This window comes from Oncorhynchus gorbuscha, linkage group LG02 (genome assembly GCF_021184085.1).
Source record: "Oncorhynchus gorbuscha isolate QuinsamMale2020 ecotype Even-year linkage group LG02, OgorEven_v1.0, whole genome shotgun sequence".
Lineage (NCBI taxonomy): Eukaryota > Metazoa > Chordata > Actinopteri > Salmoniformes > Salmonidae > Oncorhynchus > Oncorhynchus gorbuscha.
The window spans coordinates 76542884-76570550 of NC_060174.1; the positions used below are offsets into that span (position 1 = coordinate 76542884).

General features: G+C 44.6%; 1 protein-coding gene across 5 annotated transcripts; it reads right to left on the bottom strand.

Annotated features, from left to right (window-relative positions):
- Positions 1-85: 85 nt before the first annotated feature.
- On the bottom strand, positions 86-27667 carry LOC124010102 (nuclear pore complex protein Nup98-Nup96-like). 5 transcript variants are annotated; one of them, XM_046322463.1, is made up of 33 exons: positions 27465-27666; positions 26373-26479; positions 26097-26195; positions 25206-25253; positions 22840-23025; positions 22095-22237; positions 19731-19838; positions 19388-19574; positions 19134-19294; positions 18913-19056; positions 18686-18818; positions 12805-12897; positions 12427-12564; positions 11844-12165; positions 11443-11562; positions 11179-11335; positions 10823-11012; positions 10600-10738; positions 10159-10336; positions 9926-10075; positions 8273-8500; positions 8034-8163; positions 7583-7833; positions 7013-7194; positions 6123-6355; positions 5661-5918; positions 5306-5463; positions 4872-5155; positions 4428-4649; positions 2380-2621; positions 2140-2294; positions 1472-1583; positions 86-1394 (listed from the first exon to the last, which is right to left on the bottom strand). In XM_046322463.1, exons 2-33 carry the CDS (start codon positions 26449-26451, stop codon positions 1207-1209), a joined length of 5418 nt encoding a protein of 1805 aa, XP_046178419.1. In that variant the 5' UTR covers positions 26452-26479; positions 27465-27666; the 3' UTR covers positions 86-1206. The 5 variants fall into 5 exon arrangements, with proteins under 5 accessions (XP_046178419.1, XP_046178435.1, XP_046178410.1 ...); XM_046322479.1 differs by having other exon boundaries at positions 2428-2621; positions 5661-5921; XM_046322454.1 differs by having other exon boundaries at positions 5661-5921.

Here is a 27667-nt window from a genome sequence, read left to right on the forward strand (position 1 = left end):
TAAAAATAAACTTAGTGAGGGATTCAAGATCTGACAGGGAGTGATTGAGTAAAGGTATATTATTGCGCATAATTGTTGAATACAATTCAGGAGAAAATAGAATGCATTTTATTCAGACTAATAAAATTGTTATCACCATCACAATCGTGCACAAAGCAACGGCAGCAACAGAAGTCCGGAGACCCTCCTCGTAAAAGGCACTGTGCACGAGGGGAGCGGTCTCCCACCCAAAATATACTGCGGCAGCAGCACATCAATCAATAAGTACATTTCTCTTGAAAAATATACATACAGAAAACTAGAGAGAAAGGGGAACAAAGAATGAGAATGGAGGGTGGTAACACCAAGGACTTGGTAAATAATATTTAAAATATCCTTCAAACTCCTTGCAAAGACCAGAGAAAATGGATTGGCTCATTAAAAACAAACTATTGTTGGATCACTGATTACAAAAACCAGCTCTGGTAGTCCCCATAAAATAGAAATCTGAAACATGTGATGAAGTGCTAGTTAGATTCCATTCCAATACTCTACACACACACTCTGGGTTTCAGACAATATACAACAACAAAAAACTACAAAAATAGTTTATCCATTCTCATTTTACATTTTCTCTGTCTTTTGGTATCCAAAAACAAGAATTGTTCATTTCAAGCCTGCTATTTGTACAATATTACATAAGTCTTGTCCATTTTCAGCTATAGATCTTCCCTATGTATACACATATTGACAGTTCATCCCTGACAACTCCCGAACCAATCTTACTATAATGACCTTTAAGTTTCCATGTTGATGTAAAACAAGTCAAACAGTTTGCAGAGAGCATTTATACTGGCGGTACACACACCAGCCAATGAGATTGTCCCTTTAAACAGGGTCAAACGCTGGGAAAGGTGAGTATTAGGAGGGTTCAGCAGTTCAATTTTTAAACACATCTTACACAAACTAAAGTACAACAGAGCTATACAAAAACTTGCAAGTCATTCATTTCCACACACTGAGGAATGCTTCATCCAATAATCTTGTGCCATTTTCTTCAGGAGAAACCAAAGTCCCAAAGGAGCACACATCAAGTCCATCGCTGCATTCATACCAAACCCCAGTAGTTCTACTAAACTGTCCCAGATAGTTCCCCCCCCCTACCCCCACGGTTCTCATTGGCTTCCAAGAAACTACCTCAGTTGCTATTGGGCAGGGGGCAGATCATTAGCTGACAATGAGCTGTCTCAGATATGATTGGGTGAGACTGCGGACCTCCTCGAGAGCATAGTCCTCGGGCATGGGCAGACGGCCGATGTTGGACGCAAGCTGGGACAAGGGTATCTCGCCACCCTCACCACCCTGCTGCAGACTCAACACCACACGCAGGATGTTAGCCACACGCTTGGCCATCTCTGGAGACAGGAGAGAGAACAGGGTTAGATAGAAATAGGAACACACAACACTAAAGCAGACAGCTCAATCTCCTCACCTGATTGGGCGAGGCGGTCCTTGGCGGTGGAGCAAGGGAGGAGCTCTATCCTGCTGCAGAGTGACCTCACCTCAGTGTGTAGACACTCCAGCTCATAACCAGTACTGTCCATCTGAACACACACAAACAGAGAGAGACTCATTAATATACCATTCCAGCTGATAAACAGCCATGTTAATCTGAGTACACAGTAGAAACACCCTCCCATTAACATGCCCAAAAACACCTAAATGTGCGAGTGCTCCAGCTCATAGCCACTATTGTCCATCTGTATATGACAGAGACAAATTATCAGGAGATTAGCAGCATAAATAATTGGCTAACATAATTAACAGTAATTGAGTGAACATAATGAAGACGACAGACAAGTGGCGCTAGCTGATGCGCTGTGGGACTAGCTTTTAAATGTCTGGACGTGCTGATTATTTTGCAAATTTCAAGGTGAATTTTAGGTTAATTGAGCTGGGATATTGTGGTGACGACTTTTTTCCTGCGTCTTTTGGGAATCACGACGGCACATGGCTACAGCTAGCTCAACTGATTTAGGAGAGCGTAAGTGACAAATTCCGATTTTGGGGTTAGAAATCTTTAGCGAGCAGACAAAATCCCCCAAACTCACAGTATGGTATGCATATCTGTTGTAGTGTAGTCCAGACAGACACACGTACCTGTTGTATGGCGTGTAGGGTCTGTACAACTCTGATGTAGTCCAGGTAGACTCTGCCCGCCGTGTCCCAGTCCTGGATCACAGCACTGCACTCAGGAACTGCAAGCCCCTCCAGGAACTTCAAGAGGTACTCATGATTATCATTAATGATGCAATCTACAGGGGCAATCGCACAGACAGGGAAACAGGGTTAGAGGTTGTCTGGGTGTGTGTGCGCGCGCGTGCGTGTTTACATGCACACCTGAGGCAAGGTGCTGCATGACCAGACTGTGGCAGAGGTTCCAGTGACCTGCTCTGTACAGGTGAAGGGCCTCTCCGTGTCTGTCTGTGTCTCTTCTGGCTCTGGTAGCTTTGGCCTGGTGGAGCCACTGTTCTGGGATCAGGAGTCTCTCTGTGAGAAAGTGCTCTTTCTTGGCAGACTCCTCAGTCTCCAGCAGGGGGCAGTGCAGCCGCAGCATCTCCCTCACCGCCCGCTCACGCAGCCTGGACAGAGGACAAAGACATGTAAAGTCATATGAAGTTAACAAGCGAACACGTTTTAAGTTTTCCAACAGTGCTTGCTCACGTAATGTGTAAGCTTTCCTGAGACATGATCACTTCCTTTAGCTCACCGAGCACAGAGGGCTAACACATTGCGCAGACTAGTCGGGTTTGAACTTTGAACCCAGCTGGTCACAGTAGCACTTGTGAGATTATGATGAATCCTTGCCAGCCCATCCAGGTTATCTGCTGAGAGCACTGACCCTCACTCTCCTCTCACTCATCAACTTAACCTTCCTCATGACTAGGCGTCAGGTAGCCTGGCGGGTAGGATTATTTGGCCAACAACCCGAAAGGTTGCTTGATCAAACCCCTGAGCTGACAAGGTAAAAATGTGTCATTCTGGCCCCGAGCAAGGCAGTTAACCCACTGTTCCCTGGGCACCGAAGATGTGGATGTCGATTAAGGCAGCCCCAAGCACCTCTGATTCAGAGTGGTTGGGTTAAATGCAGAAGACACATTTCAGTTGTACAACGAACTAGGTATAAGCAAACCACGTGTTCCTATGAGTTATATATATACACACACACACAAATGTATGAGGACACCCCTTCAAATTAGTGGCTTCAGCTATTTCAGCCACACCAGTTGCTGACAGGTGTATAAAATTGAGCACACAGCCATGCAATCTCCACAGAGAAACATTGGTAGTAGAATGGCCTTACTGAAGAACTCTGATGTTCAACGTGGGACAGTCATAGGATTGCCACCTTTCCAACAAGTCAGTTTGTCAAATTTCTGCACTGGTCAACTAAGCTGTTATTGTGAAGTGGAAACATCTAGGAGCAACAACAGCACAGCTGCGAAGTGGTAGGCCAAACAACATCAAAACAGGACCGCTGAAGCGCATAAAAATCATCCGTCCCTGGTTGCAACACTCACTACAGAGTTCCCAAACTGCCTCTGGAAGCCCAAAAACTGTCAGCACAAAAGTCAGCACAAAAACTGTTAGTCGGGAGCTTTATGAAATGGGTTTCCATGGGAACTTGTTCTCAACTAGCTTACCTGGTTAAATAAAGGTAAAATAAAAATAAAATGGACGATCAGCCTCACACAAGCCTAAGATTACCATGAGTAATGCCAAGGGTCGGCTGGAGTGGTGTAAAGCTCGCCACCATTGGAGCAGTGGAAAATGTGCTCTCTGGAGTGACAAATCACGCTTCACCATTTGGAAGTCCGACAGACGAGTCTGGCAGATGCCAGGAGAACGCTACATGCCCCAATGCATAGCACCATCTATAAAGTTTAGCGGAGGAGGAATAATTGTCTGGGGCTGTTTTTCAAGGTTTGAGCTAGGCCTCTTAGTTCCAGTGAAGGGAAAGCTTAATGCTACAGCATAAAATAGATATTCAAGAAGATTCTATAGCTTCGGACTTTGTTTGGGGAAGGCCCTTTCCTGTTTCAGCATGACAATGCCCAAATGCACAAAGCGAGGTCCATACAGAAATGAGATCGGTGTGGAAGAAATTGACTGGCCTGCACAGAGCTCTGACCTCAACCTCATTGCACACCTTTGGGATGAATTGGAATGCAGACTGTGAGCAAGGCCTAATCGCCTAACATCAGTGCCCGACCTCACTAATGCTCGTGGCTGAATGGAAGCAAGTCCCCAACATCTAGTGGAAAGTCTTCCCAGAAGAGTGGAGGCTGTTATAGCAGCAAAGGGGGGACCAACTCCATATTAATTCCCATGATTGTAGAATGAAATGTTTCGACGAGCACATACTTTTGGTCATGTAGTGTACGTACGTGTTGTCAGGTATGTGCAGCAGTACGTAGATGGCCATGTCCCAGAGGCCAGCACTCTCCAGTTGGGCAGCATAGCTGGTGTGTATGAGGTCCTGTCGGGCCGGGCTGAGGTGTGTGTAGTGCAGCGCCTGCAGGACCGACCACATGTGCCAGCTCAGACGGTAGTCAAGACGATCCCATGTCACCGCCAGGGGGTCCAACAACTGCTGCAGGCTGTAGTGCCTAGGAGGGAGAGAGAGCCATCACATAAACCCGACTCCAGAGGTAGTTTACTGTTATTCTGTTAAATCTGCTTGATAACGATAATGTAGGATTAGTTCTAGTCGGAGAAACCTACAGCCCCACTCCACCCCTTAGTAAAGCAAAATAATTTATTTTGAGAAACATATACAGTGCATTGTGAGAAGTGTATGTAGGCGCAGTGTGTTGTGGGTAGTGTAGTACCTGTCGCTGTAGAGTTTGAGCAGGTGGAAGCAGATATCGTAAAGCGGCCGTTTAGACTCTTCCTCCTCCATGTCCGGCTGGTCTGATTGGTCGAGGTAGGGGGGAAGGGGGGCGCAGGCATACTTCTGACCCTCAGCAGAGCCCCGGAAGGCAGCCTCGTACTTCACCAGGGCTTCAGCAATGGAGGCGGTGGGAGGCAGCATGTACCACAGGTGGACCGCCATACAACGCTTCCAGTCCAGTTCTGAACACACATTCACCACACAGTCTGTAGACTGCCACACCTAGAGACCAGTACATACAGCTCAGAAAACATTTATCATTCATGTATTTTCCAACAAATTATGTGGATTGCAAAACCTACACACACACGACAATCCAGTTAATGGCGGCCTGAACACAATGAACGGCAAGAGCTGGACACAGTTACTTACAGGTTTCCCAGCGAGAAGGGCAAAGATCCGTAGCCTCTCCTCCAGCAGGAAAGAGTCTGTCTGCATCCTGTTCCAGTCTCCAAGCTGCAGTGCCAGCAGCTCCCGGCCGTACTGAGAGCCCACCGCCTGGGACAGCAGCAGGGAGAGACGGTGGTCCCCTACACACAGGTTTAAGACAACTTAATGAGATCCTACAACCTGTCCCAACGGTTTCGTAAGACACCACTTGTATGCAGCAGGGTTTAGTTTCCTACCCCTCCCCTGCTCTATCCATTCCCTCGTCTTCCTGATCTCCCATCCTCAATATCCAATCCCCCCCACCTCTGTCACCCCTCCAATCCCCCCCTCTCCTCACCACTCTTCTGAGCCAGCCTGCAGGCGTCACTGATCCGGTGTCCAGTCAGGTAGCTAAAGATGGCCTCCACGTTTCCTCCCCCCTGGTTCAGGCCCACTTCCTGCTCGATCCTCTGGGTGGCACTGTGGGACAGCCAGGCTGAGAAGCTCCTTCTCCTCTCCATCTGCTGCAGGTAGCCACTGGTACCAGGCCCTGCCGAACACCGTCGGCCCCACAGGGCCTCACACAGAGTCCACACCTGAGCCCAATGACCCAGGACTGCTACAGGGAGATGGACATAAAGAGGATAGCACTAGCAAGCATATTCTTTTTTATATATCTGAACACATCGAGATTGCCATGGGAGAGAAGATTAAAACAGAAATATACAGCGGTGATGTCAGAATAATAGGGAAGTTTTGGAATTGGACCAATAATGAATGTACACCATCTACCATTGTGTGTGTGTGTTGCATCTCTTACCATCTCCAGCACCAGCCTCCTGGTTGAGGTCAGTAATCCACTCTGCGTACTCGTGCAGGGCGGCCACACCACTCTGGGGTTGGATGAAGGGGCAGGTCCCCTCTGTACTGATGCTGCTGTGCTTCAGGCTGATCTCCAGGGGCCGCTGGTACACCGCTTGGCTCTCCTCACTGTTCCGCGGCTCCAGACCAACCACCTGCTCAATCACCACCTTGAATGGACTGTCTGACAGTCTGTACAGTGAAAAACAGAAGGATGGGGAGAAAGATGGATATAGAGGAGAGGAACGAGGAATGTTTAGGCTTTAGTTTTGATCTCTCTAAACAAACCTCAAAACAGTCCTTTCATACAAGTCTGGATCCCATTCCCACACTTCTGTGTAGATTTTCTATTTATTTTATTTAACCCTTATTTTACTAGAAAGTTGACAGACCAAATTCTAATTTACAGCAACAACCTGGTTAATGGTTACAGGGGAGAGAAGAGCCAAATTGTAAGCTGGGGATGATTAGGTGACCATGATGGTATGAGGGCCAGATTGGGAATTTAGCTAGGACACCCAGGTTAACAATACTCTTACAATAAGTTCCATGGGATCTTTAGTGACCAGAGTCAGGACACCCGTTTTAACGTCCCATCTGAAAGACATCACCCTACACAGAGCAATGTCCCCTATCACTGCCCTGGGGCATTGGGATATTTTTTTTAAGACCAGAGGAAAGAGTGCCTCCTATTGGTCCTCCAAAACCTCTTCCAGCATCTGGTCACAGTCAGGAACCGACCAGGACCAAACCTGCTTAGCTTCAGAGGCAAGCCAGTAGTGGGGTTCAGGGAGGTATGCTGCTGCTCAAGTGGTCTGATGACAGTGGTCTGGTGTGTGTGTTGCTTACAGTCTACTCTTGGCAGGTTTGGGCAGGAATCCAAAGCCTGCAGCTCCTGTGTCTCCGTGGTCCTGCTCCTTGTCCCCGGCCCCACTTAGCCCGTCTCCACAGTGGACCAGAGTCCAGCCAGGACCCCAGCCCACCCGAAATGACCGGCCCGTGAACAAAGCCGCATCCATCAGAAGACGGCCCTGGATGGATGGGAATGGATTGATTACAACAACCCATACTTTACAGCCCTATTCACACATAATAAACAGTGGAATCATTAAAATTATCCAGCAAAACTCAATGTCCTTGATGTAAAGTTGCATTGCTTTGCCCCATGTACATCTGAATGTATCCTTGTGTAAATCAGTCTACTGTACCTGATATTTAAACTCTTAACTATTACAATTGTATCATGAAGTGTCTAGCAAAAATTCCAGTAACTTTCCTCCAATTTGGTTGGAGGATTACAGATTTCCTACTTAGTCCCTCTTAATTCTGTTAATCCTCCAACCAGGAGTTTTTTTAAAAACTGGGAATTTGGGTAAAGTTCCAGGAATTGTAACACATTAGAAGTATAGCTATCAATACCTTCCCCAGTGTGACTGAGTTCTCTGGGTCCACAGGTCCCCCCAGGCGCCGAGCCCCTACTGTCCGTACAGTGGCCTCGGCTGGTGGGGCTAGCAAAAGAAAAGAGGGCCAGGGGGAGACCCGCGAAGGCTCAGGCACCGCCGGCGACACCCGAGACATGGACAGCCTGCCGGGAAGGCCCCCACCGGAGAGCACGTCAGGGTGCTGAAAGAGACCGGCACCGCTGAAACGAGTCTGCAGGAGACCACCGACTGGAGAGAGAGAAAGCAAGGGGGGGGGGGGACTTGATGAACACAATCCAAGAAAACCACCTGTAATTCATCCAACTGTAAAGCTTCATTCAGAAGGATTGCTATATTATCATTTTAGGCTTATTAGGGTCTGTAAGTAAAGGATGGTGACTGTTTGTGAGGGTTTAAATCAGTGTTTGGGCTGTGTGTGTGACACTTACTGGAGGGCCTGCCCTGCGTGCCAGGCAGGTGGATGCGAGGAGAGGCCACACCTAGAGAACTTGTAATCCCTCCCTGCTCCTGGAACATGTCACCATAATCGGCCTCAGCAAACAGGGATGCCTTCATAATCTGAGAAAAGGGAAGCACACACTACCGTCACGAAGCGAGTGAGAGAAAACGCACCACCCACCCACATCATTAAACAAGTGGCGCATGAGGGTGTACAGTAGTATGTTACCTGTAGTGTGTGAGGGTTGATCCCCAGCGAGGAGGCGATCTGACTGGACGCTGAGACAGAGTCGTGTTCCGAAGGGGTCACATTCCCCAGCCGACTTCCCTTCTCCCCCTTGCCACTCTCCCCTTCCTCCTCCCCCAACATGCTCTCCCCTGGGGCATCCTGGGTAATGTCGGCCATATAACTGTCCACCTCAGACATGCGATTCAGCGGCTCCAGCACTGCTGTGGACTGTACACACAGCAGGTCGACAAACAACACAGCAGGGACAGTGCCGCCAAACACCAAGAAGAGAGACACACAGACAAAATCAGTTTAGTGTTATCAGATTACGTAAGTAAATGTAAAATGTCAGTATGTGTATTCAGAGCAGTTGGTTCCAGGTCAGTGAGCTCCACTGGTCAGAGCAGATGGTACAGGTGTGTGGACTAGAAGACCACATATGGTGGACATCACTCTCAATAAGCATTCTTTTCTTCTCTACATACACAAGTCTGACAGAACAGCAGAATGTGTCATCTTTAATGAGTTTATTATCAGATATCAGATGTTTATAGGAGCAGGTTTTACATAATAAGATAAGTCGTAGCTTGAGTCAATAATACCTCAGGAGTAGTAGTTTCTTAAACCCTAAACCAGACAGAAGACCTAATCCTGAATATATTCTGCAGGACTGGCAGAGTTGCCCAAGAACTGCAGGTTATCGCACATCAATTTTTTAAAGCTTTTTTTGACAAAAAAGATAAAACATAAGCAACTATGAAACTGAAGAGATTTTTCAGGTTTAACATCTCTGCATTAATACTGGATTTTAATGAGGTACAACCTTGGTAATGTGATGTTTTCTGAAGTTACCATAATCCGAATGAATCAGTTTGTACATTTTGACTTTAAACACCTAGCAGATGAGACTAACAGTTGGTGAAAAAAAAAATTACAATACAGATTTAATTTAAGAAAAATAAAAAACAACTTCAGAGTTAAACATTTCCTTAAGTCAGTATGATTTATTTTTATCCAGAAACCTCATTCAACACTTAGCCCTTAAAACATCTTATTTTCAATCCACTAATTACTTAATGCCTTTGCTAGTGATCCAGGCTGATGTTAAGCTCAGGATATTTAAGATTTAGAAAACAGATGAAGGTGTGCATTCTGAATCGGTTGTGAGGGGCAGAACTTAACCACTAACCAGGACTGGCAGACTTGTGCAATCCACCCTGCCCACCTCCTGTCTGTGATTGGTGAGTTGCGGCACCTCGGCTACCGGTGAACCTGGGCGGAGAGGAGAACTCAGACCTCCCCACACCACTGATATATTGAACATGTGGATGTTTCCCATCTCGTGATGTCAGATTGATGTTTAAGAGCCTTATTGGGGTGCAGAGACACCCATCATCCAGGGCTACCAAACGTAAAACCTTTTTTCATAGAAACCTATTGAATACAACCCATAATAGGAGTGGTGAAATAGAGATATAGACAGAGGACCCAACACACTGCATGTGGTAGTAATGGTAGTGGAAGGGAAACACTGCTTCTTTTCAGATCATCGGGGATATTTAGGTTGTATATTGACTAAGGCCATCCAGGTGATGTAGAGAGCAGTGAGTATGACTGTCAGTGTGGATGGGCGCACTGTGCTGCTCAGTCTACCTGAGCCTGTGGTGCCACCTGCTGCTGGGAGGGAGGCAGCTGCCCTGGTGGAAGTCTTGTTGCAGTCTTCAGCTTCTTGGGGTCCAATTTGAGAGGGACTTCCTCATCCTCGTCAGAGTCCTGTAGGCCGTACTTAGAGAAATGGGCCACCTACAAACACAGGGAGGGAAGAGTTAGACATGGAAGGGAGAAATTGATTCACACAGACGCCGTGTGTGTCGAGGCATGCTTACCTCAAACACCCAGGACCCCGTCTCCGAGCGGTACTCGAGGAAGCGGGCGCCCTGTTTGCGTGAGGCATTCTCCAGACGGCCCTCGTAGTTCATCTCAGACAGACGCTCAGGGCTCTTTATTTGAGTACAGGTGGTCTTATCATTAGGCCACACCCCATCCAGAGTCACCTCTGCTCGCCTGGGAGAGGGGACGAGTAAGGGAGAAAGAGGGGAGAGGGAGAAAGAAGAATATGGGGTTAGTAAAGAGATGCAGTCAAGGATGAGAGAAAGGGAAAGGAAATAAGGAGAATATTAACTGGAGTTATGCCTCAGCTGTGATCACTATCAGAATATATGTCAAATCAGTTTATGACATCTGTGATTGCATTACAAGGAAACTGATAATGACAATGTCCCCACTGTGAAGGGGAGAAAGAGTCCCTGTCCCATCCTATCACTGACCTGTTGAGCCCCTCCCCCTCAGCGGGCTTGTTCTTGTCGTCAAGGTAGACGATGACCTCTTTACGCCTGAAGTGGACAATCTCATCCAGGTTCAGCCCAGTCACGTTCACTTCACCATGGAAGAACACAGAGCCGTAACCTGAGAGGCAATCAGAGAGCAGTGAGCTACCAACCAATATTTTTTAAAGAGCAGTGTCCACCCGACCAATCCAGAGAGGCTTACCTTTTCTGCCCACGGTGAAGTTTTCCACCACACACACCCCGTTTTCGTCCACCATTTTGGCCAGCTCGTCCATGGCAGGGATGGTGTAGTAGCCCACACGGCCCAGAACGATACCTGCAGGGTGGGGGGGGCCCTCCACTCGCTCCTCCTGTATGGAGTCATCTTCCAGCGATATGTCCTCGCTGCTCACCTGAAATCAGAGGAGGCAGGTTCAGAACAGTCTTGCTAAAAATGTCTAAAGTAGTGCACTATCTGAGGAGCGTGGCCCAAAAAAGAAGTGCCCTTTATGGGGAATCAGGTGTCATTTGAGACAACCATATTCACTGTCTGTCTACTCCTTTTTACGATCAGCTCACCTCAAGCCCGTTCCTGCCCCCAGCCCCCATCCTATGGGCATTGAGCTCTGAGATTGTGTCCTGTAGGTTGGGCTTGGCGTAGAACTTGATCTCCAGGTCATTCTCAGCTCCTCCCTCCACCACCTCCCTCACATCATCATCCTCATCCACACTGGCACTGTAGGGGAGAGACATGGTCAGCAACCAACACTCCACAGATAAATATTTGAAATGTTAACTCTGTGTGTGTGTGTGTGTGTGTGTGTGTGTGTGTGTGTCTCTGACCCGAGTCCGTTGAGGGGGTACTCTGGTGGAGAAGACAGGTCGTCGGAGTCTCTGTTGATTGGGCTGCTGTACAGGCTGCTGCCATTCAGGTTCTTCAGCACCAGCTTCTTGATGCTCTTCCTAGTTTATAACATCACAGAGAAACACAGATCAGACAACATACACAGATCAATTAACACACACATCAGGTACCATACACCAACATCACAGTCAGCAGACAGACAGAAGCATATAGATGCAGCTCATACAAGACGTTACATGCAAGAGGTGAAAAGCTATTGAAAACCAAGTTCTAGTATCCGCTTAGAAAAACATAACAGAAAACAGCGGAATTCAGTAAATCAGTAGAAACAGAAACATGTGAACTAGTTAGAAGCAAATTTCCACAGACAGACACCTACCTGGGCATGAAGGCACCGTTGGTGAGGGAAGGCTCATCGTCATCCAACCCATCAAACAGCTGGGACTTGGAGGAGCCCGATGATGTCAGAGCTTTGGGCCTCACACGTGTCGCAGGTCGCGGTGTCAGTTTGTAGTGGGTTGGTGTGGTCAACGCCTTCTGGGCCACCGGATTGGTGGGCTTCAGACGCTCCTCCTTCTTCTTGGGATCAGAGAGGGGGTTTCTGAAGAGGGGGGAGTCTCCGAAGGGGGAGTAGGCCAAAGCATTGATCTGCTGCTGCAGCACTGCCTGCTGGGCCGCCACCGCGTTAGGGTCCGTCAACGCTGAGTAGAGAGACAAGTGAAACAGGCATAAGAATTGGGAAGTTCACACCACATTGTGTAATGTTATCCAGAGAAAATCTAAATTAACAGATTTGAAGGTTATGTTATTAGATTTGTGGTGTGGTGGGGTGGCAATAAATTATTTTGGGGGGGGGGGGATAGATTGAATACCACTGTACTAGAGGAAAGGGCGGGGGATTTGCTTTCACATTCAGCTTCAGACTGGATAGAGAGGTGGTGATAGACAGAAGTGGTATTTACCAACGGGCTGTTGTGGCGCTCCGAAGCCCAGAGTGCTGTTTCCTGTGCTGAATCCCTGCACTCCAAAACCTCCCATTGTTCCCAGAGTGGAACCCAGCGTCTTGTTATTCCCAAACAGAGACATCTGACCAGTGCCAACTGTTGACAAACACAGAACATACATGCTCAGAGAAACAGACCAATGACTGTTTTACCCGAGTCATTATGTCACATCCAAAAAGGCAGGTCTTTGATTATGCTATTTTTTACGTGATGGATATTTGATGCATTGGTGGTTTATTTATTATCTTCCATATGATACATGAGAAGTTAACATATTTCACTACCAAATGTATGCCAGGCCTATTGTGCTCTGGAAGTCTCATCTGTTGTTCATACCTGCTCCAAAGCTGGCTCCCAGCCCGGTCCCTAGTCCTCCTGCTGCAGTCTTGTTCCCAAAAAGGCTTCCACCAGCAGCAGTGGGTCCAAAACCTTCACACAACACAGAGAGAAGAACAACATGGTCACTGATATAGCCAATATAAGTAGGGCTGGGCGATATGGCCAAAATATCATATCACAATATTTTTCATGTTGTTACTATATAACAGTCTCTTATATTTTTTAACAATGAAAGTTCTAAATATGCTTTATGAGTAGTAATTAGAAGGTGATTTCAATGGCTCTCTCCAGTCTGGTTGTTTTATAAAGTTCAATCCAACTTCAAACATGTTCATGAATTTCTGCATTTTTGTTATTTCCACACTGTGCCACACAGAGCAGCATGATGTGCAAAACATCTAGGCCTAGTAAAATTGGTGAAATGTTGGAAAGAAATCAAATGATTAATCAAATTCTAATTGGAATATAGTGGGCAGCACCTTGAATACATTGTTGTTTGACATGACAACAAATGAATAAGCCATGGAGGAATTATTGACAGGGTAGGAACCAAAGTGTTGGTCAGTGTTTCCAGGGGATCCTAATTAGATGTTAGATTTTAAAGATACCATTGCAAAAACATGCTAATTTATGCCTACACCAGTACCAGGCTGTATTAGCTAGCTACATTTGCTCTGACATTTCACAAGCTAGCTAGCCAGCTAACTAGCAATTAGTGGCTAACAATTTATTTTTGGCCAGAACTTGCTAAGAAAAGACAAAACAAGCAGTAGTTTGCAGACAAGATACAAAAACTAATAGGGAATGAGTAATTGAGTTGATGTCTGTTCGAGTACCATCTTTAACCATAGATAAAAAAATATATTGTAAAATTACTTGGTGGAATGTGCTTTGTGGCTGCCCGAATAGGCCAGTGAAATTGTGTCCCAAACAATATATATAAAATGTATTGAAGACATTAATTTTTATTTGTACATGTGCATTTACAGGGTAAAACAATGAAAAGCTAAGTAACAGTTCTTCTCCTCAAATTCCCTTTCCCCTCTAAGGCTTACTCAATTACATTCCAATCGCTCCCCACAAGCATCCGTTAGGGCTACAGAAATAAATGCCTATAAAAACATAACTGACAAGATACATACACAAGCTACATTCTTTGCCAAATGATGCTAGTTTTATTACAAATTCAAAATGAAATAGTTGATTGAAGTCGGGAAATACTGTGTGTTCCAACAACGAGCTAGTTTTGGAATAATTGCATCCCATCTTTTCTCCGCTTAGGCTACTTTGCAAACTTCTAGTGCCATTTAGCCTAAGCTAACCAATTCTATCACCCCTAAACATAGGTCCCACACTGAAAATATGTCAAATAAAACAGTGAAATTCACAAGAGCGGAATGCAGGCCAGAGAGACTAGATCATAATTCCACCAAAGCAGTGTAAAATATCCAGTCGGAAAATATTGTATAGCATTCACTCTGCTGCATGGATGGCCATTAGGCTTATAGCATACATACACCTATTGTTTTTATATAACGTACACTCCTTAACTACTGTATCTTGTAGCTGTTAAAAAAATAAAATAAACACCTAGTGGGGCAAAAAAGTATTGTCAGCCACCAATTGTGCAAGTTCTCCCACTTAAAAAGATGAGGCCTGTAATTTATCATAGGTACACTTCAATTATGACAGACAAAATGAGAAGGAAAAAAATCCAGAAAATTCACATTGTAGGATTTTTAAAATCAATTTATGGTGGAAAATAAGTATTTGGTCACCTACAAACAAGCAAGAGTTCTGGCTCTCACAGACCTGTAACTTCTTTAAGAGGATCCTCTGTCCCCCACTCGTTACCTGTTTGGCACCTGTTTGAACTTGTTATCAGTATAAAAGACACCTGTCCACAACCTCAAACAGTCACACTCCAAACTCCACTATGGCCAAGACCAAAGAGCTGTAAAAGACTCCATGCAAGGTTGAACTTCAAAAATAACAATGAAAGTATAAGCTATACTCACAGCTTATTGAGGTATGGCATAAACAATACATTTGTTATTTATTTTGAAGCAAATAAAGCAATTATTCAATGCTGAAGAATGTATGCACTCACTACTGTACGTCGCTCTGAATAAGAGCGTCTGCTATTTGTCAACATTTTTAATGTAAAAAAATAAGAATTAAGACTGCGTCTACCCAGCCCATGATGTAGGCCTATAATCGAGCTCACTACGTTAAGACTCCCGAGTGGCGCTGTGGTCTAAGACACTACATATCACTGCAGTACCTGGTTCGAATCCAGGCTGCATCACATCCGGCTGTGATTGGGAATACCATAGTGCAGTGCACAATTGGCCAAGTGTCGTCCAGGTTTGAAAATAAGAATTTGTTCTTAACTGACTTGCCAAGTTAAATAATAAATAATAAAAGACAGCCCGTTCCTCTGATAGTCACTGCTCCATCATGTGCCTGCCACACAGATAGAAACCGACACGTACACAAACCTGTCCTGCGCCTCCACCCGAAAGGATTTTTTTTTTTTTTTTGCCATTACCTCATGGTTGTCATGATTGCTCCAGTTGAATTTGATTTTGCTCTATAGCTAAACTGTAGTAGCGGGGTTATTAAATATATATTATTACTTTTAAATCATTTGTGGGGGGGGGGGGGGGGGGTCACAACAGGTGTCAAAAGGTTGACATCACCCAACCCTAATGCCATAGGCTTCCACAAGCAGTTACTGCCTTTTTGAAGATTGTGTTCCACGATATAGCCAGTTGATATTATGGTTAAATACATTTTCAAATGCACTTGTTTTTTTTGACACTATATTACAAGAAATTGGAAAATTTAGCCATTAGGATTTGTCATCTGTAATGGTTAGGATGAATTAGTCATTGTTGGCATATAGATAGTGCCTTCAGAAAGTATACACACCCATTGGCCTTTTCCACATTTTGTTCTGTTACTGCCAGAATGTAAAATGGATTACATTTAGATTTTGTTTGGCACTGGCCTACACACAAAAGCCCATAGTCAGTGGAATTGAGTTTCATTTTTTTCATACAAATTATTATTATTCTTTTTAATGAAAAGCTGAAATGTCTTAAGTCAATAAGTACTCAACCCCTTTGTTAAGGCAAGCCTAAATAAGTTGAGTAAACTAATTTGCTTAACAAGTCACATAAGTTGCATGGACTCATTTTCTGCAATAACGTAATGTGTTTAACGTAATTTTCTTTAGGACTACCTCATCTATGTACCCCACACATACAATTATCTGTAAGGTCCCTCCGTCGATTAGTGAATATCAAACAGATTCAACCAAAGATCAGGGAGGTTTTCCAATGCCTCGCAAAGGGCACCTATTGGTAGGTGGATACAAATAAAAAAGGCAGACATTGAATATCCCTTTGACCATGGTGAAGTTATTAAGTACACTTCATTAATTACACCCAGTCACAACAAAGATCTGTGTCCTTCCTAACTCTGTTGCCGGAGAAGGAAACCAGCAGGGATTTCACAGAGGCCAATGGTGACTTTAAAATGGTTACAGAGTCTAGTCTAATGGCTGTGATTGGAGAAAACTGAGGATGGGTGAACATTGTAGTTACTCTACAATTACTACCCTAATTGACAGAGGGAAAAGGAAGCCTGTACAGATTAAAAATATTCCAAAATATGCATCGTTTGTAACAAGGAACTAAAGTAATATTGCAAAGAATGTGGCAAAGCAATTCACTTTTCATTCTTAACTTCTTAGGGCTAGACGTCCTGCTAGCGAGTCAACTTCCAATGAAAATGGAGGGGGTGAAAATCAAATAAATAATCGTAAAAATGATGGATATTAAACATTTAGGTACATACAAGTGTCTTATATCGGTTGAAAGATTAAATTCTTGTTAATCCAACTGCACTGTCCGATTTACAGTAGCCATTACAGCGAAAGCATGCCATGTGATTGTTTGAGGACGGCGCCCCACATCAATATTTTCCCACCGGCACAGGTTTCATAAATAGCAATTAAATATTCACTTACTTTTTTGAAAATCTTCCTCTGATTTGTCATCCAAAAGGGTCCCAGCTATAACATGTTGTTTGGTTAGATAAAATCCTTCTTTATATCCCCCCAAAAAATCTATTTAGTTGGCGCCATCGATTTGAGTTATCCACTTGATCAAAATGCAGATAAAGGAATCCGAAAGTCCACCTCTAAACTTTGTTAAAACAAGTCAAAATAAGTTTCTATTGACTCCCCAGATACCCTAAAAAAGGTAATCAAACTATAAATATTTATTCCGGAAAAAAGTACGTTCAATAGGAAACCGATATTAGCAGGTGCGTCTTGTCTTCATTGCACGCTCAAACACGAATTTACAAGTGTGTCCTTCTACAAAAACTCATATTTCTTACTTGTTTTAGAAGTTACAAGCCTGAAACCTTGAACATAGACTGCTGACACCCTGTTTTATTTATTTATTTATCCGTTATTTTACCAGGTAAGTTGACTGAGAACACGTTCTCATTTGCAGCAACGACCTGGGGAATAGTTACAGGGGAGAGGAGGGGGATGAATGAGCCAATTGTAAACTGGGGATTATTAGGTGACCGTGATGGTTTGAGGGCCAGATTGAGAATTTAGCCAGGACACCAGGGTTAACACCCCTACTCTTACGATAAGTGCCATGGGATCTTTAATGACCTCAGAGAGTCAGGACACCCGTTTAACATCCCATCAGAAAGACGGCACCCTACACAGGGCAGTGTCCCCAATCCCTGCCCTGGGGTATTGGGATATTTTTTTAGACCAGAGGAAAGAGTGCCTCCTACTGGCCCTCCAACACCACTTCCAGCAGCATCTGGTCTCCCGTCCAGGACAAACCCTGCTTAGCTTCAGAAGCAAGCCAGCAGTGGTATGCAGGGTGGTATGCTTCCTGTGGAAGCCATAGGAATTGCATCCTGTGAGCGAGAATTCATTATGCCCCTATACTTTCCATTGTAAGAGCATGGGATCTCAAAAGAAAGATAATTCCAGTTGGTTTTCTTTGTATTTTCTCCTACCATATCTATTGTGTTATATTCTCCTACATTATTTTAACATTTATACAAACAGTGTCCTTTCCAATGGTACCAATTATATGCATATCCTGGCTTCAGGGCCTGAGCAACAGGCAATTTACTTTGGGCACGTCAGTCAGGCGGAAATTGAGAAAAAAAGGACCCAAGCCCTGACAAGTTTTAAAACATTTCAAATCCCCATCCCAATAACGGAAGTGAAATTATAGAACACTTGTAGAAAGCAGAGTCTTTGTCACCAACATCTTTCTGCATCTCCAGTGCTGTGAAAAGGTATTTGCCCCCTTTCTAATTCTCTACTTATGCATATTTTGAATACTGAATGTTATCTGATCTTCAAACAAAACCTAATATAAGATTTTTTTTTTTAAACTTGAGTGAACAAATAACATTAAACTTATTTCATAATTGAAGTTATAAATCACCTCTGTGTGAAAAAGTAATTGCCACCTGACACTCAACTGGTTGTTGTGCCACCTTTAACTGCAATAACTCCAATCAAATGCTTCCTGTAGTTGTTGATCAGTCTCTCACATCACTGGAGGAATTTTGGCCAACCCTTCCATGCGCAACTGCTTTACATCAGCAACATTTGTGGGTTTTCAAGCATGAACTGCTCGTTTAAAGTCCTAACAACATCACAGTGGGGACTTTGACTAGGCCATTCCAAAGCTTCAAAAAATTGCGTTTTTTTAATCAATGCATCATACCTGTACATCGTAAAACAAGGTATACCACCCAGCCCTACAGACGGTTTAGAAGCATGTACTAGGTGCATACAAATAAGGGCAGATTATCAACTCACCAAAGTTGGATGTGTTGGTAGCTGTTCCGAGAGAGAGGGCAGGTTTGTTGCCGAAAAGGCCGGTGCCCGTGCCAAATGACGGGGCGCTGGTGGTGGTGACACCAAACCCTGCCGTTTTATTACCAAACAAGCCCTGCAAGGGATAGGAGCACAGACAGACAGCATATTAATATACATCCATCATACTGTACCGAACTTTGTAAAGGCATGAGCAGTTGAGTCAATACCTGTGTGCCGACGTTGCCGAAAGCAGTGTTGGTTTGTCCAAAGAGTCCGGTGCCTGTCCCAAAGCCCGTAGCTGGTGCGGTCTGAGCAGTGTTTCCAAACAACCCCCCTGCCTGGGACGCTGCCGTGGCCCCAAACAGACCCCCCTGGGATGGAGAAAGAGTTACTCTACTGGAATGGTACTATGTTAGGCATGTATTAACATGTGTGTGTAGGCTCTCACCATGGTGCTGGTTTGTTGGGGCTGGCCCATGGTGCTGCCGAAGGAGAAGCCTGTGTTGGGGGTGGTCGTGGCCTGGCCGAAGGGCTTGAACAGGCTGACTGCCTGCTGGGGCTGCTGCTGCCCAAACAGACTGCCTGTGGCTGCACCAAACCCACCCGCACCTGAGGACGGAGGGAAGGAGTTACAACATTCCGCTAGAAGTTATGGTATTTATATTTTATTTCGGGCTCGGTCTATGGGCCTGTGTGACTTACTAGTTCCGAAGGAGGTTTTGGCCTGGCCGAAGGAGAAGCCTGTGTTAGTGGCTGAGGAGCCAAACAGCCCTGTAGTCCCCGTAGCTGGGGTGGCTGCGGCTGCAGGCCCAAAGAGACCCCCTGTTGGTGCAGCCATAGGGTTAGTGGATCCCTTCCTCCCTGCCTGGTAGTCCTCAAACCTCAGCTCCTACACAGAGGCAACACACCACAAAGGAGAGGGGGGTGAGAGGCCTGGCTGTATCTCAATACTCAAGTGGATCCCTCTCCTCATCTCTTTCCCTTCCATTTTCACTGATCTGAAAGATAGAGGACAGGTGAAAGTAAATGCCTAACAATGACCCACCTCCAGTGATTTGTTCTCATACTCCTTCATGGCCGTGATGCACTGGTGCTTGGTGTTGATGCTTGTCGTCACACCCCCTTTCACCATGGTATCACTTCCTGTTGGAGGCTGGACAACAGCAGAGGAGATTCATTGGGATAAACTCTACTGTATTAGAGCAGGTTTAACAGATTACTTGTACACATAGCAGAGAAAACTGACCTCGGAATTAGGATCACAGTAAAGAGTCAGAGCATTAAGTACAGTACATTCCATATGAAATAACATTTGGTACACGACACATGGCAAAGAGTCCTAGTACAGTAGTTCGGCCCAGGTGTAGTTGGCTAGCCTAGGTCGCAGGGATGCAAACTAGTGAGGGCACAAAAAGGTGAGAATAATTATTTTCGCACAGAAACACTGGAAAAATCTGTAAACTGCAAAACATTTAGCCTACTTTCAGAATGAGGTTGTCATAATACCAACGATGTGATACCAGGCCAAGTATCACGATACCGAGTGGTAGTGGCTGTGGCCAATGGAGCGGTCTCCGACCACAAACTTTAGAGGCCCTCCTCTTGGCCGCAGACTGTTGCTGTTTTAAAGCCAACTTCCTGCAAAGCTACACATTTTGCCATGGCTTATGCAGTGTTCTTATGCTAGGTGAGTGGCTCAAGACAAAAAAGGACATTTTTGGAATTTTTGATTCTCCCAGACTGTCCGTTTTCATTTTGGTGATTGAAAACTTACAAAGATTATCTTTGTTTCAAGAACTATGTATAAAAACACTGAAAACTTTACACCGTCGTATTTTTGAGAGGCGGAAACACTGCACCTTTTACTGCATAATAGAAAAATGCTACTGCAGAAAATACCTGATTTGCATATATCCAAAGGCCTACCATGTGCAGGAGGAATGTTAGATTTTTTTTGTTTGTTACCTTTAACTAGGCACGCCAGTTAAGAACAAATTTGTATTTTCAATGACGGCCTAGGAACGGTGGGTTAACTGCCTGCTCAGGAGCAGAACGACAGAATTGTATCTTGTCAGCTCAGGGATTTGAATTTGCAAACTTTCAGTGACTAGTCCAACGCTCCAACCACTAGGCTACCCTATGAATATACACAGAGTACAAAACATTAGAAACATCTTCCAAATATTGAGTTGCACCCTCTTTTGCCCTCAGAACAGCCTCAATTCATTGGGACAGACTCAACAAGGTGTGAAAAGCATTCCACAGGGATTCCGGCCCATGTTAACTCTAATGCTTCCCACAATTCTGTCAAGTTGGATGGATGTCCTTTGGGTGGTGGACCATTCTTGATACACATGGGAAAAGGTTGAGCGTGGAAAAACCCAGCAGAGTAGCAGTTTTTGGCAGAAACTGGTGTACCTGGCACCTACTACCATAGTAGTAGTAGGTGCACCGTTTAAAGGCAGTTAAATCTTTTGACTTGCCCATTCACCCTCTGAATGGCATACATACACAATCCATGACTCAAGCTTAAAAATCCTTCCTCAACCCATCTCCTCCCTTCATCTACACTGATTGAAATGGACTTAACAAGTGACATTCATAAGGGATCATAGCTTTCACCTGGTCAGTCTCATGGAAAGAGCAGGTGATCTTAATGTTTCCTGTACTCAGTGTAAATGCATAAATGATCTGCATTGTCATTGTGGCAGTTAAGAGGAACCATCTTTAGCCAACTCTTCAGCCAACACAAGCTCCCTCCCATACAAACTTACTCCCTCTCACACCTCCCATAAGTTAAGCAGAAACCAGAATTTTATGAACACCAGAAAAAAATATTTGATTCAGATTTAACTTACAATTACATTGATTAGGCATATGCATCCTACCTTTAACGAATCTCTTTGAGAAGGCTATACATCCCTTTTTTCCTGTGCCATTCAAATGTGTGCATAGTCAAGGGTGTTAGCTAACTAGCCATGACTAAACAAGGCTGTTTGTTATCAAACCAAAAACGTGTGGCCCGTGACATGGTTTATAAAATGATATAACACGCGCGCCCAGTCGCAGTAGAATGGGGTTTGGGCTATAAACTTGAGGATTTCAGTTACGTAAAGGCATAAGGTTGACTGTGTTCTGTTTTTCCTCCATTAACACAAACCCCATCACTGTCTGCACACCCCAGCATCACAGTGAAATAAAATTTTAAAACTGATGGAGACGCAGACAGAACAGACAGAGAGAAGCAGCAGAGGAGGCTAATTAATGGTTGGTTAGGGGATGCGGCTGGCTGCCCACAGCTGTCACACATCAATTTGCATAAAGCAAGCATCACTGAATGGGGGACACATTCTGCGTCTGTGCACCTTGTCAGTGCCCCCCCCACCCACCAAACTCAGGCCAAACTCACGTTGAACTTGACGGTGGTGCCTGGCTGGGCAGCCTGCTGGGTAAACCCAGATGGTCCGAACAGGGAGGTAGACGCCCCTCCGAAAGGGTTGGAGTTGGTTGCCCCAAACAGCCCCCCACTGCTGGCCGTGCTCGTACCGAACGCTAAAAAAAAAAAAAAACACACATCATCACGATCTAGTCAGACATCTATGATGTCGACGTGACCCGACTAAGAAAACGCATGCCCCTCATGAGTGATCTAAAATCCTTCTGAAATGTTACAATTTATTTCTATAGCGCTTTTCATAATCTCAAAGCACTTAAAAAGCATTACACAAACTAGCAATACATCATGAGTAGCCTAGCTATAAAAATACATGAATATATTAAAAGAAAATAAACAAAGGTATTACACATGATCTCATTATACACCAGCAGAGAATCACAATTACTAGAATAGACCAGAGTCCTCTATTTACTACTATTTGGTAGGCTAAATAGAAGGCTCTGGAGTGGCCATCGGAGTGCCATCAAAAAATAATCAAAATCCAAAACAAGTTCCATTTGCCATTGTTGCACGCATGGAACTATGAGAAAGGCACAGAACTCTGAAGTCACACTCCATATAGAACACCTAATATGACCATTGACCCACCGGCCACAGATCATTTACTTGAATGGGAACGCCTATTGGTACGACTGATTCTAATTCTATTGTAAACTGGTTTTAAAGACCAATGCCAGACAATAAAAAGAAGACTGACTGCCAAAAGCGGCTGGTTTGGCGGCGCCGAAGGCATTGCTCTGCTGGGAGAAGAGTCCTCCGCCGCCGCCCGTGCTGGTGCTGCCGAACAGGCTGGTGGAGGTGCCGCTGGGCGCGCCAAAGCCAAAGCCGCTACTGGTGGATGATGTCACAGGCTGGCTGAAGGTACTGGAACCAAATAGGCCACCTGGGGAGGGACACACACACCAAACTAGCTCACACATAGGTCCCTTTGGCTTATTGTGGGAGTGCACAACTCAAATTCTTGTAGGACCCCAGGCCAATGGTTTGGTTTCATGTTCACCAAGGATCCTCTAGAATTGTAATTGTGCATTGGTGATCAAAACCAGTACAGACCTTTTGGTTCAGCTCAACTACTTTATAGGAGACCCGATCATTTCATTCATCACAAGGAGACGTCATCACAAAACATGCATCCCTTCATCCCGCTCTCCACAGCTTTCCTCCTCTCACTCAGCACAAACAGGCCACTTCACTCTCACATACAGTTGAAGTCAGAAGTTTACATATACATAGGTAGGAGTCATTCAAACTTGTTTTTCAACCACTCCACAAATTTCTTGTTCACAAACTATAGTTTTGGCAAGTTGGTTAGGACATCTACTTTGTCCATAACAAGTAATTTTACCAACAATTGTTTACAGAGAGATTATTTCACTTATTTATTTCACTTTTCACTAAATCAAAATTCCAGTGGGTAAAAAGTTTACATACACAAAGTTGACTGTGCCTTTAAACAGCTCAGAAAATTCCAGAAAAGCATGTCATGGTTTTAGAAACTTCTGAGAGACTAATTGACATCCTTTCAGTCAATTGGAGGTGTACCTGTGGATTCATTTCAAGGCCTACCTTCAAACTCAGTGCCTCTTTGGTTGACATCATGGGGAAATCAAAAGAAATCAGCCAAGACCTCAGAAAAAAGATGTAGACCTCCACAAGTCTGGTTCATCCTTGGGAGTAAATTCCAAACTCCTGAAGGTACAACGTTCATCTGTACAAACAATAGTACGCAAGAATAAACACCATGGGACCACGCAGCAGTCATACCGCTTAGGAAGGAGACGTGTTCTGTCTCCTAGGGATTAACGTTTTTTTGGTGCGAAAAGTGCAAATCAATCCCAGAACAGCAGCAAAGGACCTTGTGACGAAGCTGGAGGAAACGGGTACAAAAGTACCTATATCCACAGTAAAACGAGTCCTATATCGGCATAACCTGAAAGGCCGCTCAGCAAGGAAGAAGCCACTGCTCCAAAACCTCCATAAAAAAGCCAGACTACGGTTTGCAACTGCACATGGGGACAAAGACCGTACTTTTTGGAGAAATGTCCTCTGGTCTGATGAAACAAAAATAGAACTGTTTGGCCATAATGACAATTGTTTTGTTTGGAGGAAAAAGAGGAGGCTTGCAAGCTGAAGAAGACCATCCCAACTGTGAAGCACGGGGGTGGCAGCATAATGTTGTGGGGGTGCTTTGCTGCAGGAGGGACTGGTGCACTTGACAAAATAGATGGCATCATGAGGAAAAATACGTGGATATATTGAAGCAACATATCAACACATCAGTCAGGAAGTTAAAGCTTGGTGCAAATGGGTCTTCGGAAATCGACAATAACCCCGAGCATACTTCCAAAGATGTGGCAAAATGGCTTAAGGACAACAAAGTCAAGGTATTGAAGAGGCCATCACAAAGCCCTGACCACAATCCTATAGAAAATGTGTGGGCAGAACTGAAAAGGCGTGTGCGAGCAAGGAGGCCTTCAAACCTGACTCAGTTACACCAGCTCTGTCAGGAGGAATGGGCCAAAATTCACCCAACTTATTGTGAGAAGCTTGTGGAAGGCTACCCGAAACATTTGACCCAAGTTAAACAATTTAAAGGCAATGTTACCAAATACTAATTGAGTATATGTAAACTTCTGACCCATTGGAATGTGATGAAAGAAATAAAAGCTGAAATAAATCACTCTATTATTCTGACATTTCACATTCTTAAAATAAAGTGGTGATCGTAACTGACCTAAGAGAGGGAATTTTTACTAGGATTAAATGTCAAGAATTGTGAAAAACTGAGTTTAAATGTATTTGGCTACGGTGCATGTAAACTTACGACTTCAACTGTATGACAATAGGGCCATACACAGTGCCACCTGTCTACATGATCACTCCCTTTAAGAGAAGAATACAGCCTGTGGCTTTGCGCCAAACACTACATATCGCATATACTTTGTATGCACGGAAGCCCCTTTTCAAGAGTATAACACCGACTGTGAGTGTCCAGCCTTTTCGTGTGCACAGCCGCCTGTTTAAGAGCGGGTTGTGTGTGTGCGTGCGGCAGCCAATGCTTACCTCCTCTACCTGCACCAGTGTGGATTTGCTGAGGATTGGCTGTCACCACTTTTGAGAGAGTAGAGCATTACAGGGTGGGGTTAGACACACACACACAGACACACACACACAGACACACATATATATTCAACCACCACATGTCAGTAGCAGCATAACGGCAGGCACAGTTAACATTCACCATCGTATACTGAATAACAGAAAAATGTAGAGAGCACATAGTCAGCTCTCGGTCTACTGTGAGTGGCAGTGTGATCATGCAGGTTCACGGTTCAGGTAGACGTCACAGTACAAAAGCTAGTTTTAAACATGCCCAACATCGTACTTTATCAGTGCCATCACATCAAAACATATAAAAACCTTTTATTAATACACCAGTGGGAAATGTAACAGAATCTGTAACTTCGCTGTGGTTATGCAAGTTATACAATTAAGCAATAATGCACTAGGAGGTGCGGTATACGGTAAATATACGACAGCTCAGGGCTGTTCTTAGAAATGTTTTGTCATACCCGTGGTATACAACAGCTTTCAGCCAATCAGCATTCAGGGCTCCAACCCCCCCTTATAAAATACCTTATACCACAGACACCTTTCTTCGGTGGCTTTTCATTCAAATGAAGAACATGGTCACCGTTAAACACTCAGATGTCAGCCATGTTAACCCCTAAACCACTGCAATGGAGAACAACGGCCTGCTCCTAAACCAAGAATGTTGTGACAGAAACCACACTGCTATTGGGCCTAAGCTGAGATTGTAATGAAACAAAGTCTAAAAGGAAAGCTGCTATGGCTCCTGTACTACAGGATGTTATGCAGAAATGATATTCGCCAGGCCTAGGTGGGTACTGAGGGATTAAGTGTTAAAGTCAGGCTCAGGGAGATGTGGCAAACCTGGTTTATTCTGCGTTGCCCCAAAGAGTCCTCCAGTGTTGTTGGTCGCCCCAAACGCTGAGGCTCCAAAGCCACCTGTTGCCGCCCCAAAGCTAGTGTCTGCAAACACAGGGTCAACACCACCCCTCTTATAATCCACAACAAGTTAACTTGACTCGAGAGTGAATCCCAAGGCGAAGACATTGATGAGACAAGTGTGAAACCATAAGGGTACTCAAGTTGCCAGGACATACATTAAAGCTAACTGTACACCCTGCACCAACTGTTGTTACTTACTTTGTTGCCCAAATGTGGATGACGTCCCAAATCCTCCAGTCCCTCCCCCAAAGGGAGCACCAAACGACTTGTTGAACATCTTCCCCTGCTAGTAGGACTGCATATGTCTGCTCAGCATGACAGATAAAACAACTTAAGTTTACATCCCCCAGACACAGAATTGACAAACAGATTTGATAGTTAGAGAGCAATTACAGTAATCACACATGTTCTAAGTTACCAATGGGTAGATCGATATAGCTAGCTTTCTATGTATGATTTTTGGGCATGGTGAAAAAAGAAATATGGGTCACAGTCCATATATTTGAGGTATTCTCGTAGCCATGCAAGCAGTTGAGAACTCTGGCGGGAACGCAGTAACTTGTTTACTTCAGGGTGTTAATGACATTCACATTCCAAAAGAGGTTTCAGGCTACGAGACAGCTGATTGGGCTCAGTAACAGGTGTGTAACCTGTCTTCTATGGCATTTATGACACGTTTGCCAACAACAAAATATCAACTTTAGCTAGTTGCTATTTGGAACTGAGAGAAGCGGTTTAACTTAGTTAATTCGTTCTGGTGTAAGGTTAACTAACCACCGTCCATACATGTTCAATTCATACCACCTGCCAGTCTCCCGTCTATATTTTCCAGAGGCAAGATCAAAAGTCCATTTCGAAAGCTTGATAACAATTTAGTTAACTAACGTCAGATATCGCTAACATGGCGTCTACCAGTCGGCTGGTTTCCTAACTAACGACTGACTGAAAGCCAGTTAGGCGACAGAAGAATATGCTTTCACCTGGTGGCCTGCCTGGCAGACGTCGTTAGGTAACGTTAGCTACAGTCGCTAAATTAACACAACTCTAATGGTCAAACATTACACGAAATGAAATTATAGATCACACTAACACCGTACCCGTCGCACAAGATAAAAACAGATATGACCAGTTTAGCCTGCTAACGTTAATTGTAAACATCCGCAAATGTCGCTGGTGAGTCAGAACCACAACACTGCTAACATGGCTATTTGTGATGCTAATTGTGATGTTAGCTAACGTGTTAGCACAACATGGTTGAAAAAGGGACGGCAGGACAATGTTAAAACTCACCGTAAATATGACTATGGTCTATCCAGTCACAATATGGGTGAAAATAAGGTCGAAGTCTCTAAACGGGGATAGCTACCTAGCAATGCTAGTTTCCGTAACTAATCTCGTCGCACTAGGAGGAAATCTGCGATGAGGAGGCCAAAATGCGTCAGGCTTTGAAAATGTCGATGTGCGCCAAAGTGTTTTTTCCTTCTTCTTCTTCT

Excerpts from the sequence above, each read along its gene's own strand:
- LOC124010102 (XM_046322454.1), bottom strand. The coding sequence starts at position 26,451 with ATGTTCAACAAGTCGTTTGGTGCTCCCTTTGGGGGAGGGACTGGAGGA. Across the intron at positions 2,295-2,379 it reads CATGCAGCACCTTGCCTCAG|ATTGCATCATTAATGATAAT; the intron begins GTGTGCATGTAA and ends TTGCCCCTGTAG. Across the intron at positions 1,584-2,139 it reads CCCTACACGCCATACAACAG|ATGGACAGTACTGGTTATGA; the intron begins GTACGTGTGTCT and ends GTGTGTGTTCAG.